The following is a 20,206-nucleotide window of genomic DNA, read 5'->3' on the forward strand; positions in this document are numbered from 1 at the left end:
GTTTTAAAGTTAAAGTAGATATTAAAAATGTTTAGTCTTTCCAAGATACCTATAAGTTCAGTTGCTGCATTTTGGTGGTATCCTTAGTATTTGGAGTAGCTTTTAATCTAATTTTTTGATTATCTTGAATGAGACTATGACAAGAAATTGCACCATGAATGTTGATGGAGCAATTTAGATATATCCAACCAACTCATCTTTTTTTTTTCATAGGAGAACCATTTAGCTTTTGTTCTACCCCCCTTCTAAGCTCCACCTAATTTGAATTGATTGAAAACAAATTCTTCCCTCAGAGTGAAAGTTTTAATATTATCAATTTTGTTGTATTCTCAAGATTCATATTTGAAATCACTAACAACTTTTTTATCAGTTAAACCAAACACATGATAATAGTCAACTTAATTTTTTTTATATCTGCTTTGGTTTCTCTTTTTTCCTTAGCATTTAATTTTGCTTGAATTCTTATCACATTAATAATCACAACAAATTAAACTCATATATAGACCGTCACCATGTAACATGTATATACAACATAACTCGATGTTAAGTCGTTTTTGCTTTTCCATGTTTTTCGTAGCTTTTCAGCGTTTCTTAGATCCGTATGTTACATAGCTCAGAATTAAAACAGCAGAGTGATAGAGGGTATGGCAGTACACAGCAGATACAGATTACGAATGCATCTTGTGATCCTACAAGTAATAATAAGGAGTCTTCCATTTCATAAGAAGAGACAATGTTATAAGTCTTAACCAATAGCTCTTTATGCAATAATATAATTTGAATAATATCAAGATCTAGAATAGCCTTTTGGGTTGACTAATTAACTAGCTAAAAGATGGCATGTGGGCATTTGGGCATGTGCTAAGTATTAATATATGTTAGTAGTTATGTTGTTTTAGTTAATGCATTGGTTGTTCATTCTCCTCAATCCTGAATCAAAGGATCATATCCATATAGTTCATAGACATTGTGTAATCTTAAGTTGTTTTTTGTTTTTGTTTTTAAAATAATTTTGCAGAGTAATTTCTTCAGACAAGTTTAATTTAGGAACGAAAAATGAAAAAAAATATATTTAAATCATTATTTTGAAAGACATATCTAAAGTGAAATAGAAGGTTAAAAATTATTTATTTATTAGTAAAACTGTCATTAACAAAAGCATGATGATTTTTCTGTCTTTTCTCCACTTTTTCATTGCGCAACATAACATTAAAAAAAAAATGTTCTGGTTTTTCAAACCTTCATAATAGCGTTTAACTTTTTTTTTTGTTTTTCAAATAAATAGTAAAAAACTTTGGCAAAATTATCATAATAATAATAAAAACACATTTTGAAGCAGGCTTTTTTTATTTTTTTATTTCTCTCAATAAAAATCTGTTCCAAAAACAAATAATCAAACATGCTCAATATTAGCTATTGTTTTTTTTTCCTCCATATATAGCAAATCTATCCCTTCTCTCTCCGTTCAGCTAGCTCACGTAATAATTAAATATGTAAAAAGGCTAGGCTTAAAAAAGATAAGCACATTTATTAAAAATTAAACTATTTTGGCCTATCCCATTTAGCCTAGCTAATTAAGGGGACTAGGCCACAAGGGCACGGGTCCGTCTTAAAATTTATGTTTAAGGTTTTAAAATAAACCCTACTCCATGGCTTCCCCTTTAAGTTATTTTTATATTAACTATTAATTATAAATAATAATTTGTGACTCTATCTGCTGTCTTTGGGTTGAATAAAAAATGTTAACAAAAGCGCTATATATTTAGCTGGAGTTTTAGATACCATTAAGGATGAGAAATCAATCCTAAACTTTGTTTGATTTAAAGGTAAATTACCAATCAAATATTTAGGCTTGCGTTTAAATTCTAAAAATTAAATGCAATTGACTTTGAGCCCCTTATTTTCTAAGATGTTACGGAAATTATGATACTGGATAGTTAGATATTTGAGTTATACAAGTCGTATACAATTGATAGCTTCAATTTTGCTCAGAATCAGAGGTTTGGAGCCAAATCTTTCCAATCCCTTTGAATGTTCTTTATAAAATTCAAGTTATCTAACGACAATTTTTGCGGTCAAGCAGGAAATCATGGCAGGAAAAATCTTATATCATGGGAAACCGTTCGTCAACTCAAAGAAAATGGTGGATTGGGATTTAAGAACTACAAAATGTAAATCCAATTAAAATTAACTTTTTACATAGTTGTTTTAGAACCGGTGTAGAAACATGTTTGGAAAGTACATAATTTTTACAAATGATGACATGAAGTCAATTGGGGGAGATGGGTAAAGGAATATAAATTAGAAAGAATGACAAAGAGGTTTTAAAAAGATTAATTAATTAAGTCTTAAGTGCCAAACCTCAGAAACTTATAAATTCATCTCTCAATTTTGTAATTATATTATGATGAATTTACAATTTATTTTTCAAATTTTAATATGGTTGAAGAATGAAAATTTTTGTGTTAAAATTTAAAATATAAATTACAAATTTATTATAATGCAATTACAAAATTGATAGATGGACTTGTAAATTTCTAAAATTTAACACTTAAATTTAAATTAAATTAATTGATTCTTTTAGGATTTTTTTTATCATTAATAGGCACTTCTATATAGATGTAGGTCCTAAACATCCAGAATCTTGATGGTGGCAGAACTTGCTTAAAATTCAAAATGAATTTATTGATAAGTGTACTCTAGATGATTATGACCTGCTGTAAAAATTGCCAAGTCTGTACTTAATGAATGCTATTATAGTGGCCGTTATACGCACATTGCTTAAACATTCATTTATTGTTTGGATATATTTTCTTGCATGGCAGATTGGCAATGAAGAAATGATTTTAAAGCGATTGAATCTTTTGCAAGATGATATTTAATTTGAAATTTTGTGAAGATCACCTAGAAAACACCTTAACGCTTATTCTTTGAATGTACTATATTACCTGCTGATATTTTTAAAAAGTTGATTGGTTATGTTGATTTTGATAGTGGCAACATATTTTTGTGCAAACTAATTAAGGAAAAACATAATAGGTTGGTATATAAACTGGTGGCTATGTTCTATGATGTGATCTTTGCTATTTGGTAGACTAGGAATGAATGCTTTGATTTTTCAACAGGAACTACCAGAAATATAGTGCTCAGAAATGTCATAGAATTGTACATGGTATGAAAATTAAATGGAATTGTTTGTTAGTATGGAGAAATAGGATGTTTGGTAGAAGATTTAATATTTCATATTACCCAATATGACTTTAAGGAAAGAGAAAAAAGATTAATATTAATTTTGGACTGTTTAACTAACTAAAACCATTCTTGTCTAACTCTTGGGAAATACCAAAGATTATGAAGGGAGGGTATATATCCAGAAAGGCGAGTCTTGTGGCTGCAGAGGCACGTTACATGTGGACGTTGACAAATTTAATTTGAATAATCTCACTTAAATCCCTAAAAAAAGTACCAACCTATAAAATATAGGCTAAAATGCATCCTTAGTATTTTAACTTTACACAAGATTTAATTTTAGTTACTTAATTTTATAAAATATTTTTTTAATCTTTTAATTATAACATTATTAGTTTCATCCACAAAAATTTGCACTTTTAACTTTTAAATATTATCAAAACATTTTCAGGTATTGATATATTATGTTTAATTTTTTTAAAAAATAACAATGATTAGTAATAATAATTTGAAACTAACAATGTTAGGGTTAAAGAAGATGCTTGACCAAATTAAAATCTTGTGTAAAATTAGAAGATAAAAAATATATTTTAATCTAAAATATATATACAGGAGTAATAGTCTAATATAATAATACCTAATAAATACAAAAATATTCTCTAATGAATACATGGATACGTGCAAATCAACACAGAATAAATCTCAATTAATGATATACATTAGTTTATTTTCTTAAACTACATTGCACAAATTAAAAATATTAGGTTTATCAGCTTTGGGCTCTACAACTGTTCCAATTCTTATCTCTCGCTCTCTGTCTCTCTCAAACATCACTATCATGTCTTTTCTTTTTCCATGTTTGTTCCATGCGTATTAACTCTGTATAACATCAACAATAATGGCTTCCCCCAATTATGAAACCCTAATTTCTGGGTCAAGTATGTCTGTCAGTGTGCCTCAGCAATGTTTCCATATTTATACTTGGCCTGTGGGTGAAGACAGAACCAATATATTTTTTTAAAAAAAGTCACAGAATATAAAATTACAGAGATAAACATGAAAAAGTACTCTGAATTCCAAAATTGGTGTGAGAGAGTGGTGTTTCACTTTCTGAAAATTGAAGGACTGTAATTGTTGCCTCTGGTCTGCAATGCATTCCACATCAATTATGAGATATTTAATTAGCATATATAAATATAATTTTTATTTTCAAAAAAAAATAATTCTTTAGGTTAAATTGATTTATAAGCTAGACAAAATCATCTAATGCAACCTGAATGTCTATATCCATTAATGTCTATACACTTGTAAAAGCATTAATTAATCACCTTAAAAGTTCCAAAAGAGCCTAGTGAATTATTAGGATACAGTTCATGCACATCTGCAATTAACAGATTTTAGTGACATTAAATTCCATACATCTTAATATTGTTGCTATTGCATATCGTGGGATTCCCTTATGAGGATTATTATTGTATTCTTCTTTGCTGCCTCATCAACCATGTGCGTTATAATTGAAATAATTGTAAGGGTAAAATAACATACCACTCCAGAAATGTAATTTAAGAAGTATAATTATTGTTCAGCCATTGTGAAAAGTATCTGCACAAATATAATACAATAGATAACCTTAAAATTAATTTAAAAGATGAGTTGAGATATTTCATTAAAGATATAAAAAACAAAAGCATTGTGGGGGGGGGGGGAGACTAGAGCACACAATTTTTTAACATAAAAATCTCCCTGAATGTAAAAGATAAAAACCTCGAGACTTAGTCCAGAAAAAGAATTATTATAAGTGGTGTTCACAACATTTTCTACAATCAACCCAAGCCTGCTCAAGTTTTTTTTATGGATAACAATTCAACCGCTAATCACAATCCAATCCACACAGTCAAAATCACCACAATGATGATACACAAAACATAAAATACATACATAACAACCCAACTAGCAAATTTGACACGGTCTTGGAGTTTTATTTTTTTTTTTTTATGTGTTTTCAGGACACTTAAAAAAAGTCTTCAACAGTCAAAGCTTTTGCTCATGCTTAAGCTGAACTCCTAGCGGCAATGAGGTTTTCTTCAAATTGGCTAGACAAGAAGACCATTTTGTGTCCACAATCTCTAGTTCATTCCTTGCTTTTATTTGGTCTTTCATCATGTGAGACCTTTCTTTCTTCACTGCTTCCAACTCCTTCATAAATTCAATGGTGTCTGCAACACTCTTCTTCTTTTGCCCTTGAAGAGATAACAGTTTGATCTCACACTCTTTGAGCCTTTTTTGAGCCTCAACCATAGAATTCTCGGTCTCGTGAATTTCAGATAAAAGAGTCATGGCTGCTTCTTTTCGTTGCGAACCTTGTTCATTCATAAGCTTTCTTTTTGTTCAAGCTTGGTCACTGTGTCAATGGTATCATTGGCTTGCTTGAAGGAAGACAGAATAGCTTGGATTTCTTGTTGCAAAGAGTGTATTGTAGCTTTAAGGCCATCATCAGAATAATGAGAGGACAAGATGTTGAGAGAATTCTCAAGGCAAAGTCTGCTTTCTTCGGAGTTAGCTATTTCATTCAAACTCATCTTTAACGGCTTCTAAGTTAGCAAGAGCATCATCATCTTCATGAGCAGCAATTTTAGATGCAGAAGGCAAGTGAACTTCCATGTCAGCACCTTCCTCCATTATCTTGAATAATTTCATTAGATCATCATCTTCAAGTTGTTTAGACACATAAGGCTTGCAAGTCTCTGCTTCAGTGACCTGAACTTCATCCTGGAGTGAATAAGAAGAAACAAGCATTATTTTTTACTAATACGATCCAGTAAGAAAATATGATCTTTGTTTCCATGTTTCATATAGGACTCTAAGCAATAGGAGCAGCGTTTCATGTAAATGGTTAATCAACATAAACAATGCATAAACTATAAACATACTTGTGCAGTTTCAGTAATGTAAGTATCAAATAGGTCTGACTGTGAGCTCTCTGGCTCTATGTGAAGCTTCTCGGGAGTAGAAATTCAAGGGATCTAATAAGACCAGAAAATAGAAAATTAATGTCAGCGAATGTCAGTAAAGTAGTGGAAAAACATGAATGGAGGGAAAATTGAAAGAGTAATTATTTATACTAATGATGAACTTGTTCCAGTAGCAGTTGATGAAATTGCCATTGCAATTTTATTTGATGTTTCTGTAACACTTGCTTCAATAATCTGCAAAGCACTGAATGACATTAGATTCATGTTTCTATGACAGTAAAGCATTAGAATATATTCTTTTGTAGATTGTTAATTAACCTTTTGTGAATCATCAGGATGCATATCAGATTCTGTTTTCGTAAGTGCTTGTTGATCCAATGTGATTTTCTTGCCCTTGCCCTCTTGGCAAACCAAATTATCCTAGATGTACATAGATTTGCAAAATCAAGTTGATCTTAAATGTTTTGACGGAACATATTCAAGGGAAAATTCCGAAATGTATGCTCTTCGCGGATGATATAGTTCTTATAGCAGAGACAAGAGAAGAGGTTAATTGCAAACTTGAGTTATGGAGGAGGACATTGGAGTCGAAAGGTTATTGTCTGAGTAGAAGTAAGACGGAATATTTATATTGTAAATTTGGTAAAGGATTATTTGACAATAATTTGGAAGTGAAATTGGGAGATCAAATTATACCTCAAGTGGAAAAGTTTAGATATTTGGGAGCCATTATTCAAAATGATGGCGAAATCAGTGGAGATATTTCACATAGAATTCAAGTTGGATGGTTTAATTGGAGAAAAGCTAAAGGAGTTATTTGTGACCGTAAGGTGCCTAATAAACTTAAAGGAAAGTTTTATCGCACTCCTATCAGACTGGCAATGTTATATAGTAGTGAATGTTGTGCTCTAACGGGACAGCAAGAGCATAAAATTGGAGTAGCAGAGATGAGAATGTTACAATGAATGTGCGGACATACACGTAAAGATAAAATTCGAAATGAGCACGTACGCGAAAAAGTGAGGGTGGCACCTATTGAGGAAAAAATGGTAGAAAATCGGTTGAGATGGTTTGGGCATGTACAAAGAAGACCAAGGGAGGCACCAGTGAGAAGAGTGGAATATATAACTTTGAGTCCGATTAAGCGAGGTAGAGGAAGGTCTAAGAGAACACTCTTGGAAGTTATTGAACGCGATCTCTTAATTAATAATATTCCTAAAAGCTTGATAAATGATAGAGCACAATGGTATCTTATAATCCATATAGCCGACCCCACCTAGTGGGATAAAGGCTTGTTGTTGTTGTTGTACATAGATTTGCAAAAAGCACCATAAAGTTGTATCATTGAGCAAAAATTCAACCTGTATAATGAAGGACTATATTCTTACATGTGGATATTCTTTGTCTGGAGGAACAACAAATGCTGTTGGCGATGACTTGCTTGATTCTGGAATCATGATTTGATTTGGTTTGATAGCTTCATCTGATTTAGAACCTTCATGAGCATTTGCTGGCTTCGCTGTTTCCTTTGTATTTTGGTTCATAGCACAAAAGAGTAAATTAGCTTGCAGTCAATTCTAGTGCCATTTCTTCAGCAACAATTTTCCTTACTAGCTAATTAAATTTCACAAGATATAACCAAGTGAAGGTGTTTGCTGGGGATTTGCTCTTAAAATATTTGAATCAGATGATGGAGTTATCATCACTGGTATACCAGAAATATGAACTTGTTTACAATATGTCAATGCAGAGAGAAAGTTTTTGTTGTTCTTGCAAGTCTATTTCATATTAGGAGAGTGTAAAGTAAGATAACTTTAGAATGCAAGTGTTTTCAAGCTGTGTTATAGTCTAAAATCAGTCACTCAAAATAATGCAATAAAGTATAAACTTACTTGAGAAGATGCTGTATTGGAGGAAGAATCTGATGACTTTGATTGTGAATCTTGAGAAAGCAAATGACGTTCTCTTTCACTCTACATGAACATGTATGAATATTCAAAAGAGGCTGAATAAATTTAATTCATTAATGTTGTAGTGTAAAAGATGATAATATTACTTGTGGAGATTCAATTTGTGAAGGACCAGCAAATGGTGCTGGTTTGTTAGTTTGTTCTGAATCATTGATTTCATTACTTGCCTCTGCTGTTTCCTTAATCTGCAACATAATAGACCACAAAGAAATAAAAAATTTGGAAGGAAATAAGAGGGATATAGATTATAGAGAAGCAAAACACACGTACGTACGTTTAACAGATCTGGTGAGATGTTGCTCTGTTCCGCTCTTGATCGGTCTCTCCCTTGAACTCTTTTTGATGCTTCCATTTCCCTCTAAACAATAACACCAGAGATATAAAGAAATGAAAAGAATTGAGGTCATTAATAAATATGGTAAATGTTAGAAGAGAAAAAGGAAAAAGTTGTGAATTTACTGAATTATTAACTTTTAACTCTCATTGATCTCATGCTTTAATTGGCGAGCTTTTCTTTGTTATATTTTAGCTAAATTTGGTGTAAGAATGATCGATTGTTGTCTCCCTGTGCTCTCTCTCTTCATTTGATGGACTCATTTTATTTTGGTACTTACCTCCACAGCATGGTCAATAAAATCATATTCACCAAACTTGCCCTCGTTAATCTCGGAATTTTCTAACCAATCATAATATCCTAACCAAGCAAAACAATTCAAAATGTTATCATGAGAAAAATCATAGCAAGTGTAAATAATTAATTAATCTTTTAGATGCTTACTATCAACCAGCATATTATCAGTTGAAGTTAAAGAGATATTGGGGCAGGCTTTTACTTGACGCGACGCCACTGTCTGAAAATCAATTCCAGGGCAGATTTTATGAAGGTTTGGTAGATTTATAAACATTATTATAAATAATTTTGGAAACACTTCCTGGATGACCAACTCCCTTGTTGAGCCCTGCTTCCATCCAAATACTTGTTTAAGCTGTGGTGCATAATTTATCACCAATATCAAGAGCTGTGGAAACATACCACTTGTGGAGACAGAGAATAGCCATTTCAAACTCTTGCACTTTTCCACAATAATCCTACGTAGATTTGGGAAATAACATTCTTGCTCATGCGGATCGGTATTCTCTTTACCATCATCATCCTCAATGATGCGCTCTAGCTCTTCACATTCAAATACATCTAGGTGTCTCAAATATGGTAGGCTTCTCGAGATAGATGCAGGAAAGATAAATTTCAATTGTTTGCATCCATTGATTGTTAGCTGGAAAAGATTTTGACAGCTCAGATAGTTCTTTGGCCCCACACATATGTTCCTTAAGTTATGCAGGTGCTTCAAACTCAGGGTTTCCAAACTTGAATTTACAGGACTTGCAATTTCGAGTCTCTCAAGATCATAAATTGTTTCCATGTCCATCTCTGAGAAAGCGAGATGTTTCAAATCGTACAAGTGCATCCCGATTATCATCTGTGTCGTAATATATTCGATTAGCATCAATCGATCATACACTAACTAGTAGAAAAACAGTTGATTGGTAAGAGGATTAAGTAATTACCTTTTTTCTTGAGAGTTTTTCTTGTCCTTTATGCCCATCAACTGATAAATCTATAAAAGAATTTATATGGAGTTGTGGACATGTTGATTCAAAAGAGATATCATTTAGGGAGGGTGCTGTCACATAATAGTTTTCAGGGCACATACTGACCATATTTAGTACTCCTTGAAGACATAGTTTGGTCAGAGCTGGGAGATGAATCTCAACATCGTGATCGTGGTAATCAAGTGAATGATCATGATCACCATAAGATTTTCCAAACACATATTTCAACTTACGAGCCCCAATGATACTCACAGATTGCAAATGCATAAGGTCAATAGAACAAGAAGCTGGAAATATAGATTCCAACTTGTCACAATTTATGAAAACAGAGTGTAAGTTGGGGAAGATAGACTTGGCATTCAAATGATCATGACCACAATTCCCCTCATCAATTACTATTTGCTTCAGTGCATCACACCATAGAACATTCAATATTTCCAAAGATTTCAATGATGAGGCAATGGATATAGTAAACAATGACGTTAACTCGGTAATTTCTATGATGTTCATCTCTCTTACATTGAATGGGTATAAGGGTAGAGTAAAAATTCCAAGAGCTGTATTCCCAACATATTTCTCCTTCTTTAACACCTGCATTCCACATAAATATGTCATTTTATCACCTTCAATAAATTAATAAAATTGTATAAGTTAAGTTGTAAATATTTTATTTTTTTGGTCTTCTTATAAGAGTTGCAGGTCCAAAAGAAAATAGACGAGAAAGTGTGAGGGAGAAAGCATTATCATTTCAATTTAAAAAAAAAAAAACTGATTAAAGAACTTTTGTCCTCCCTTCACATCTAATTTAATCTTTGCTATGTCTTAGCTACTATATTGCTTGCAAATTATTAAGAATTTGAATTTCTAATATCCTAAATTCTTCTCAATCAATTAAAAGAAACAATGAAGAAAAATTTAATTTTTTTCAAAAAATATGTTCGAAAAGGCTCGTGTCAGTTACATGAGGAAAAGTGATTCGTAAATGTCCTGCACCCTGTGGCACGTTTATGGACAAATTTTTGTTATTTGATTGTTATATATATATATATATATAAATAAAATGCTTCCTTTTTGCACAAAATAAATGATTTATTTCATAGACATCAACCATGAGATTATTGAATGAAATTGTATAGATTGAAACATGAACAAACAAAAAATTAAATACCATATTAATATGTTTGATATAAATTATTCAACAAAACATATTCAGACGATTTATTCAAGATCATGAAGCTTTTTTAATAGAGTGACTTAGATGAAGGGTCAAAAAGTAATGTTTGTTCACACCGTTCTCACAAATGTAAACATTCATCAACCGATGTCCCAAATCTTTATTACAATACTACTTACTGAATTCATCTTTAATAAATTTAAAATATGCATGTATCATATTTTATTTTATTTTGTTCGTTTGTCCCCTTGAAAGGAGCGCAACACCATAAGAGGATGTGATAATATGAGGGATGAGACATTTTAATTTATTTTAATTTTTAAAAAATTATAGCCAAAGAATTTTTTTTCTCATTTCTCATCTAACTTAAATTTTACTATATTTCAAATACTATATTAAAAATTATTAACAGATTGAAACTTGTAAGTTTGATATGAAAAAAATAACTTGCAAATGTCCTGCCCCAAGCTACACATAATAGACAAAGTAACTAGAACATCTTATTTGTGATGTAGAAAATCAATTAATTAATTCTTAATGCAAAGAAAAGCAACATTAATAAAAAGTGAGAGGGAGGAATAGGTATTTGTACCTGGGAAGTAGTGGTACCTGACTTAATTGCTTGGGATGACATAGATGGATCATTTGCATCTGTAGTGCTTGATTTTGGCAGAAAACAACAAAAAGGACCCCAAGAGACATTGTGACACGGACTCTTATCTTTTACTTTTGACACATCACTTGTATTTGCTGTTGAGTTTTTTGGTAGACAACATTCTGGATATATGCCCGCAAATGCTGGAACATCCTTAATAGACATTACTTTCAATGAACAAAGTATGGTTTCATTTTGCATTTGATGTAACCCTTTCTCTCCTGGATATTGCCCAAATATGCATTTTATCTGGCGACACCCCCAAATCTCCACACTTTCTAGTGAAGGAAGATCTTCACACAAACAAATTGGCAATATGAATTCCAATTTTTTACACCCTGTAACATAGAGGTGTTTCAATTTGGGAAACAATGATTCATGACTACTCTTTGGATTAGGATCTTTATCATCCACTTTTTCCTTTATCGATGATCCCTCGCCCCTTATTATGTACTCCAGCTGAAAACATTCACTGATCTTTAATGTTTCTAGTTGCTTTAGAGTTTGAGCAGTGGAAGGATGAAAAAGACATGTTATTGAACATCTCATTATTTTTATAGACTTAAGGTTACCCAGTTCTAGCCCGCCCTTAAATAATGTGCCTTCCAACTGTAGACAATACTTTAACTTCAACTTCTCTAGTTGCTTGAGAAAGCGAGTAGGATAGCAACCACGACATATTTCTGTTACATCCACATCAACAAGTTGCAATTCAACTAACTTGGAGAAGATAATCGCACCAAATATAAGTTGAAGATTCTCAGCATGGATCAAACACTTAATCTCATGCCAAGAATTCAAAGAAAGCTTCACTAGGTCTTTCATAGCTCCATCTTCAATTGAAACAATGCCAGGAATAAGATTATTCCGACCAAACTCAATATCTCCTTTCAATTCTAGAATCTCTGCTCTTGTTGCTAATGACTTAATCATTTCTTTGGAGAATATCTTTTGTAGCTTGGCTGGCTTAAAGCTTTTTTTGATTGAAATATCCAATTGAGGAGAACAAAAATCAGAGAAGTCACCACCATTTATATTATATCTTTGATATCCTGGAAGGAATGTAATTTGAGAAACCTCTTCATTCTTGAGCATATGATCCTCATTCAAAACATAATGCAATTCTTCTAATTGTGAGCATCTAGCAATCACTTTAAATGGATTATTCCTTTCAATCGAGCAATGTACCAAGCCTAAATGTCTCAATGTTTTAAGCTCACTAACTCCATTAGGTAGTTCAATTATTAAACAATTAACCAATTCCAGAGTCTCAAGCATTTGTAAGTTTTTGAGCACAGATATATCACCTAATTCCCAATTGGTAAGGGACAGGGTTTTGATATTTTCTAGTGACTGAATTGATTTTGGCAATGACAAAGCTAAAGTTCTCCCAAATTCAATCTTAGAAAACAAAAGCAACACCTTAAGACTCTTCATACCTGTGAAGAATTTGCTTGGAACTTCCAAAGAACCAATTTCATTGATCCATATTAAGAGAACCTCAAGTTTACTCCCATCAAAACAATTGGAGAAGTCATTTATGATCCAAGTTGAATATTTCATATTCTCCTTCAATTTTTGCTTAGGATCCATGATTACTTGAACCTCTTCATTTGCCATCTCTAAGGTTACTTCACGAACTACATCATGCATCTTTACACATTCTTCACCAGCCTTGAACAATAAAGAAGAATTTAAGAGTTTGTCTTTAATCACAGGCACTTGACTTCTTGCTCTATTATATTTGTCAACTTCTCCGAAGAGCCCTAAGCCTATAGTAATTTTGCTTAACAGTTCTACAGGTATTTTATAAGATTTTGGGAATACAGAACACAACAGGAAGATAACTTGGGCTTCTTTATCTTTTAGATAAGTATAGCTAAACTTGAAAGAATTATAAAACCTCATCTCATCTTCATCAACAATCTCATGCCTTGATGGTTTGGTACTTCTTAGTGATGTCAAAGCATCGTGCCATTCTTTTGCTGGACAATCTCTAAAGATTCTTGCCACTGCTACAACTATAATTGGTAATGTTCCACACTCATTTAGAATATCCAGTGCCACTTTCTTCAAATCGTAAGGATAACTTTGACCAATTTTAATAGCATGAAAAAGGAAAAGATACAACGCATCATTCTCAGGTGATAAGGCATCTAGTTCAATACTCTTTTGGCAACTCATTTTGAAACAAATGTTTTGTGAACGTGTAGTTAGTAAAATAGTACAGGAACCTGTGCGATGGAAGCCAGGCCAAATCCCTATGTTCTTAAGATTGATTAGTTCTTCCCAAACATTATCAAGAATTATGAGTACCTTTCCAGCATTTGCAATCTCAGTCCATATTTGTTGTGCATGTGTTAATCTCTCCTCTTCCTTTAACTTCAAGTCCAATTGCTTTGCAATATCATCTCGTATATGTTTTTCATCAACAGGGGCAGATGTGGTAACGAAGATGACTTTACCAAAGGGTTTTGATTCAACTTGTTGCCCAGCTTCGATCACCATTGTGGTTTTCCCTATTCCTTGTACCCCATGCAATCCAATCGTATGATTATCTTTGCCTTTAAGTTCCTCCAAAAGCTGTTCAAATTTCTCCCTTCTACTCTTAAAATGCAGAAACTGATGATCTCGTGAAAAATATGCCACGCCTGTAGTTCTTATTTTGGCTTCTATTTCATCTGACAGCCTTTCTTTTCTCTCTTCAACGTCTTCATCAGCATGACTCTTTTGACAACACAAATACTCAAGTTCCTTCATTCCTAAATCTACCAATCTTTTGGCACATGTTGCAATGTTAGCCCCACACTTCGGCATCTAACATACATAAGAGATTACAGTTACAAAAATATATAACTAGACCAAGATACCTAGATTACATAGCTAATCTAAGCTAAGATTTCTTAAACATGCAAGAGAGATCGTCTATAATGTTGCGGATCAACTATCTTGAAGAACATGCTCTGAATGAATTAGGCATACTATCTAAGACCAAGATGCCTAGCTAGATATATAAACACTCTTGCTGTAAAGTAAGATTTCCATGACAGGCAAGACAGATCATGTATAGAGTTATCTCACATTTTATAATCCTACGATTTATAACTTGAATCTCCTTAGGAATCGGAATGCCAAGGTTTAATGGACCATCAAAACATCCTTATTCATTCCCATTTCCTTGGCCTAAGGTATATACCACTGGCCAAATGGATCCATAATTCTCACACATCCACTTGATAATTTGCAGTTTGATCAACTAATTGAAGATGCTTTGCATGGATTAGCTAGGCTTATTAGAGGCTCTAGCTTCAGCTTGACTAAAAAAAAAAAAAGGCTTGATTATAGGCTCATACTTGAAGCCTCTATATATTACAGGCTCACACTTATTTGGTCAAAACCTGACCTGGCATGTTCTTCATCCCTAACTCGATATATGAAAGTTTTGTAACTTTAGGGAAATATGTAGCTATCTTGTGGGGATCTCATTTAATTTTGGGCATTAGGAAGCTTTTGCTTCAGAAGTGAGATATTTTTATAAAGCCTGTGAGATGTGAAGTCTTTGTGCGTGCTCATTCCATGGCTAGTGCCTTTGTTAGTCTATGGATATTCATAATGAAGGGGTCATCAAAGGTCTGTCCACTAATATAATAAGAAATGAAATTTGTGACAGAAATAAAAAAAATATTCCGTGACAAATTTTATATTTTGTTACCATGAGATGGTATATTTTGTTTGGTGGATATCTTTATAAGGTTCTTTAGAAAACTATATACTAACCCTACAACTTATATATATATATATATATAGGACAAAACTTGCTCTAATGATAATGTACTAGTAATTTTGGCTATGTTTCAAATCATTCAAATTTGATATTTTAATTTCCACCTAATTTTTGACTCTAATATGGTCTTCATTAGACTGTGTTTCCAATCATTGGATGAACCCAAAATATTTGAAGGAAAATATTTTTTAATGATGAAACATAAAAAATTATGACTACTACTAATTAAAAGAATATTAATAGATCTAGAGTTAGAAATATTATATTTTGTCTAACAATATATATGTAAAAAGTTTTATCAATTTTTTTTTTAAAAAACACAACTATTTTCAAAGATCATGAAAAGACAAATGATGTAAAGAACATAATTTGAGAGACAAAATGTTTGAAGAAGGGGAAAGAGGGGAAGAGAAAATTATATAATATATATATATATATAATCAGATTCTAATTGGCAATTAAAAAAGGAAAATTATAAGATAAAAAAAATTAGATGAAATGTAAAGGAAATTGGGAGACTGGAAAAGCAAAATAAAATAATTAAAGGAAAAATGTAATTTTTGATCCTTGAATTTAGACTTAAAACAACTCTATTGTTATGAATTCTACTTATCTCATACTTCCTCCGTTCAAAAATCTAAGGTATTTTTAATTGAATCTCACTCCTCAATAAAGTAGTTACCTACTTTCAAATTAACCTTATCTTTTCATATTTTTTTCTATTAAATATTTTATAATAAATATAAAATCACTATCAATAGAGGTACTTTTGGAAAAAAGCAATGATTTCACCTCAAAAGACTAAAAATGTCTTATATTTTTTAACATCTAACTTCTCAAAAAATACCTTACATTTTTAAATGAAGGGACTAATATTTATAAAAGTGGAGGTGGAATAAGCTGTGATAACCCATAATTTTTAAGAAAAATTTAAAAGAAGTAATGATATATTTTAAGAGTATTTTTGTTAGTTTTGAGAGCAAATTTAGCAAGAAGAAGAGCTGTTTTAGTGGAAATTATGCAATCAATTATTTAATCGGTCCACAGTTCAAATCTTCCAGGGCCAACGGTGAGAAATTTTATCCTTTTGCCAAATTATCATTTTGCCCCTATTAAAAAAATAAATAAATAAAAGAAGGCAGACACGCAGGGGCATTATTCATTTTCATCCTCTGCTTCCTCATTCTCTCGATCATTCCAGTGAGGTGAGAGTGTCGGCCCTTCTCTTGAGATCTCCTCGCCCTCTTCCTGTTTTCGATCAGCTCGCCGGCATGCTTAAGAGTGTTCGCTGTGGTTCCTCGTTTCTTTCTTTTCTAGCCACTGTAACAGATCGAAGCTTCCTTCCTCCTGTCATCGCCGGCGTCATTTGTGAGAAGAGGAGGTCGCTGGAGACGGGGTGCATGGACGAGCATCTTGTAGCTGCTGTCGGAGGTTGCTATCAGTCTCCTCTTTTCCCTTCCTCCATCATAACTATATCCAGGAAACAGAATTTTTCCCTCCCCTGTTCTTCACTGTGTTCTTCTTCTTCCTCTTTTGTGCTGTTGGTGGTTTGTGGGGGTAAGAAGCTTTGATCTCTCACTTCTTTGTTGCTGCGTGATATGTTTATGGGTTGAGATTGTGAGTTTTTCCTCCATTTTCCGCAGAACCGTGAGTAGTGCAAAGTGGAAATTTGATTTCTCTTGAGTATAAAAAAAAAATTATTATATGTGCTGAAGGATTTAATTAGGAGAGTTGGATTATTTTAATTACTGATATTAGAAAATTTGAGAAATGAAATTTGAGGGAAAGGAAGTTTGGTAATTGTTAGAGGATTCATGCTCACAAGATGTTTGATAAAATGTCCCTTAGGAGAATTTTACTTGATTTTATATGTTTTTTTTTTTGAAATTTCATTAATTATTGTGAGAAGTATATTTAGTTGGGTGTCATTGATCCATGAATTTAACTTGTAGGTTGCAAATTAAAGGAATTTGATTATGAACTTGTATGTAAATGTTTAAATTTTTAGGGATAGTATGGTTATTGATAAATTGTTGGATAAAAGGTGAAAAGTTAAAGAATTCTAAGTGTATGGTCGAAAATAATGCACAAAAAAAAAAATGTTTGATACAAAGTTTAAGAGAAGTAAATAAGTTGGTATGGCTAAAGTATTATGGAGGAAATTAGTGACATGAATGATAATATTTCGACATTGTTATTTGTAAATCTAGATTGTTTCTTTTCCTTTTTGCAAAGGATTTTATTTAAAAAGTTATTGAGATCTTATCTGAACTCTAGATTATTGGGAATTGCAACGTTGAAACTTTGTAAAGTATATTATTGTTTTAGAAGTCATACTTGGATGATTGAAAATGGTTGGGCAAGAGAATTAAAGGTTATATGTTTTATTGAATTGGATTGGAATGTTGCACATTATATGTTTGGTAAAAATATATATATATATATATATATGTTGCTAAAACTTCAAAGTTTTTATTATTAATTTTTATTGAGTGGATTCTCTTCAAAAGAGGGACTAGTTGGTTCAAAAGTAAAGGCCATTAAGATCTTATTATATTTTATAGGGTGATTATAAGAAGGGTAACTCGATTGGAGTTGTAAGAAGTGAATTTCAAACATTGAAAGCACTACAGGTAAGTGGATAGCGTCCCAACTGATGTTTCATTAAAATCTCCTTTATTCAAATATTACATTTTTATACAAATCCTTTTTATAGCAACAATGTGATTATTGGATATTTTGTTGATTAAAGTATTTTATTTTTGTGAAGTTATCTTTACCAGATTTGATAATTTTATTTTATCAAATATTGGATTGATACAGAGAATGATTCTTGCGAGTTCAACTTTAAAATTTTTTGATTATTTGATAAAGGCAAGCATGAGCGTTGGATATGAAATTTTATTCTGGAAAGTTTCAATGCTTAAAAGTATTCATGCGAGTTTGATTTTGAGAATGAGAACTGTATCTTGAAAGTGATGATTTTCTCGCATGTTTGAAATGATTTTAAAAAGGGACTTTATATAGAACACTGGTTGCTAACGGCAGGTCCGTTAGCCCTTGGCGCGCCATGGTACACCTAGCTAGCAGGGTGTTTATAGGAGGTGCTAGCCCCGTGCGATGGCCAACGCACGTGGAATGGAGGGATGGTTATTCGTGAGCATCGTACTCACGTTTGATTTCGTGGCTTTGAGCCGCGTTTGGTTATCATTACCCTCGTGGATTGTGTGTCCACGTTTGTTTCGTAGCTTGGGCTGCGTTTGGTTACTTATCCTCGTGGACTGTGTGTCCACGTTTGTCTTCGTGGCACAAGCCGCGTTTGGATTATTTACCCTCGTGGACTATGTGTCCACGTTTGTTAATTGTTCTGATAAGTCCCTATAATTATAAATTTGATCATTTGGTGATTTTATATTCCGTTGATTTTTATTTAGTAATTTATTTACAAATATTTATTTCATTTATGTGACTTCTTAAAAATCAAGTGATATTACCATTTGCTATGATAGTTCAATGGTTCAAGATTTTATTCAAAATTTTATAGAATCATTTTATTTTAAAGTTTATACATTTTTTAATGGAAATTGTTGTCCCTTTAATTTACATGGTTATTTCAAACTTTTCTTTTTACTCATGTTAAATTATTTATTGTTGGGACGTTATTCACTGGAAAATTTTTTTTGGTCTCAGATACCTTAGTTGACGTTGATCCTCATGCTGATCTTGAGAGCTGTTACACATGCTGAGTGGAGAGTTCATGAAAGTCCCTCCTTTTGATGTAATGTCAATTTATGTATGTTTCACTTCAAAAAAAAAATAATATAACTAGATGCTCCACATAGACTATAGCTAGGGTTTTTATTTAATATATATATATATATATGCTGATTGCTAGTTGGGAGGAGTTGAGCTCCCAATTGATATAAGATTTTTATGGAAACTTTTGTATTGTAGAATCTTCGTAAGATCCTATTTACAGGTGAGGTTTTGTCAAAATTTCTACCAAACGTCGAATGCTATGTTATAATGATTAATATTAAAATAGATCTGATTATTTTAGAAATGGAATTAACTTATGAATTGAGGCTTACGGGAACGTGTGACATGGTTCACACCTCGTGCCGGTCACTCTCTATTTTTGGGACGTGACATAAGCTAAAGCCTAAAAGTTCAGAAACTGAATCTATAATTGAGAGGAAACTTAGGAATAAATATTATATTTTTTTCATAATTAAAAAGCTAGAAGATAAAAAACACATAAATTTAATACACATCCACTCTTATTATTTAGGGTAAAAGTAGGCTATGAAAGATTTCAATGAATAAATGAACACCATGATTAAAAATATGTATACTAACTTGGATTCAAGCAACATTAATTAGAATCTTCAGTATTCAAGCTTCGCGTGATTGGAGCAGCCAAGATCTGAGAAATAAAAAAAGTGAAAGTTTAAGATATTAGCTACATGAATATGTAAAACTGAAGATGAAAGTAAGGAGATTAAAATATACTAAGCACATTGAAAAATGCTTTAATGAATTGAACCTAGCTACATCAATAACAAAGAAGCTCATCTTGTGCGAATATGTAATCAAAAGTGTCATGAAATACAAATACTTGCCTTTTTTAAACAAGAACAACAACGAAGGACTGTCAATTAACAGAAAGAAGAATGAAAGAAAAAATCCCTGTGATTGGAAAGGACAATGAGCAGCGAGAAAAATCAAAAAAAGACTTTAAATACAAGATGGAAATAAAGCGTACAAATTGGTTTGCAGAAGCAGCTGAAATTGTAATAAATGGATGTGAGTTATCTCAGAATTTCGAATTGAGGCATAGAACTAGCACTC

At 32.1% G+C, this 20,206-nt stretch overlaps 3 protein-coding genes across 4 annotated transcripts; 1 reads left to right on the plus strand and 2 right to left on the minus strand.

The window, feature by feature from the left end:
* Window positions 1-5,104: 5,104 nt before the first annotated feature.
* Window positions 5,105-9,260, minus strand: LOC129284760 (uncharacterized). 2 transcript variants are annotated; one of them, XM_054920221.1, is made up of 11 exons: window positions 9,165-9,260; window positions 8,910-9,090; window positions 8,746-8,825; window positions 8,406-8,489; window positions 8,218-8,316; window positions 8,054-8,134; window positions 7,550-7,687; window positions 6,480-6,581; window positions 6,312-6,395; window positions 6,120-6,212; window positions 5,105-5,958 (listed from the first exon to the last, which is right to left on the minus strand). In XM_054920221.1, exons 2-10 carry the CDS (start codon window positions 9,034-9,036, stop codon window positions 6,204-6,206), a joined length of 804 nt encoding a protein of 267 aa, XP_054776196.1. In that variant the 5' UTR covers window positions 9,037-9,090; window positions 9,165-9,260; the 3' UTR covers window positions 5,105-5,958; window positions 6,120-6,203. The 2 variants fall into 2 exon arrangements, with proteins under 2 accessions (XP_054776196.1, XP_054776197.1); XM_054920222.1 differs by lacking the exon at window positions 6,480-6,581.
* Window positions 9,113-13,755, minus strand: LOC129285604 (probable disease resistance protein At4g27220). The gene is made up of 4 exons (XM_054921352.1): window positions 11,509-13,755; window positions 9,698-10,333; window positions 9,243-9,609; window positions 9,113-9,150 (listed from the first exon to the last, which is right to left on the minus strand). The coding sequence occupies exons 1-4, from the start codon at window positions 13,753-13,755 to the stop codon at window positions 9,113-9,115; spliced, it is 3,288 nt and encodes a 1,095-aa protein (XP_054777327.1).
* A 2,717-nt stretch (window positions 13,756-16,472) lies between these two features.
* Window positions 16,473-19,281, plus strand: LOC129287185 (uncharacterized). Its single transcript, XM_054923376.1, has 2 exons — window positions 16,473-16,912; window positions 19,046-19,281. Exons 1-2 carry the CDS (start codon window positions 16,627-16,629, stop codon window positions 19,099-19,101), a joined length of 342 nt encoding a protein of 113 aa, XP_054779351.1. The 5' UTR covers window positions 16,473-16,626; the 3' UTR covers window positions 19,102-19,281.
* The last annotated feature ends 925 nt before the right edge of the window (window positions 19,282-20,206 follow it).

This window comes from Prosopis cineraria, unplaced genomic scaffold, assembly GCF_029017545.1.
Source record: "Prosopis cineraria cultivar Desert tree isolate PC_DT_omini unplaced genomic scaffold, ASM2901754v1 PC11, whole genome shotgun sequence".
Taxonomy (NCBI): Eukaryota; Viridiplantae; Streptophyta; class Magnoliopsida; order Fabales; family Fabaceae; genus Prosopis; species Prosopis cineraria.

Coding starts and splice junctions, on each gene's coding strand:
- LOC129287185 (XM_054923376.1), top strand. CDS start 16,627: ATGCTTAAGAGTGTTCGCTGTGGTTCCTCGTTTCTTTCTTTTCTAGCC. Junction 16,913..19,045: donor GCTGTTGGTGGTTTGTGGGG/GTAAGAAGCTTT, acceptor TTTTGGTCTCAG/ATACCTTAGTTGACGTTGAT.
- LOC129285604 (XM_054921352.1), bottom strand. CDS start 13,755: ATGAGTTGCCAAAAGAGTATTGAACTAGATGCCTTATCACCTGAGAAT. Junction 10,334..11,508: donor CAGGTACCACTACTTCCCAG/GTACAAATACCT, acceptor TGTGGAATGCAG/GTGTTAAAGAAGGAGAAATA. Junction 9,151..9,242: donor CGATCCGCATGAGCAAGAAT/GTTATTTCCCAA, acceptor ATGTTTCCACAG/CTCTTGATATTGGTGATAAA.
- LOC129284760 (XM_054920221.1), bottom strand. CDS start 9,036: ATGTTTATAAATCTACCAAACCTTCATAAAATCTGCCCTGGAATTGAT. Junction 8,490..8,745: donor TTATTGACCATGCTGTGGAG/GTAAGTACCAAA, acceptor GTTATTGTTTAG/AGGGAAATGGAAGCATCAAA. Junction 8,317..8,405: donor TCTCACCAGATCTGTTAAAC/GTACGTACGTGT, acceptor ATTATGTTGCAG/ATTAAGGAAACAGCAGAGGC.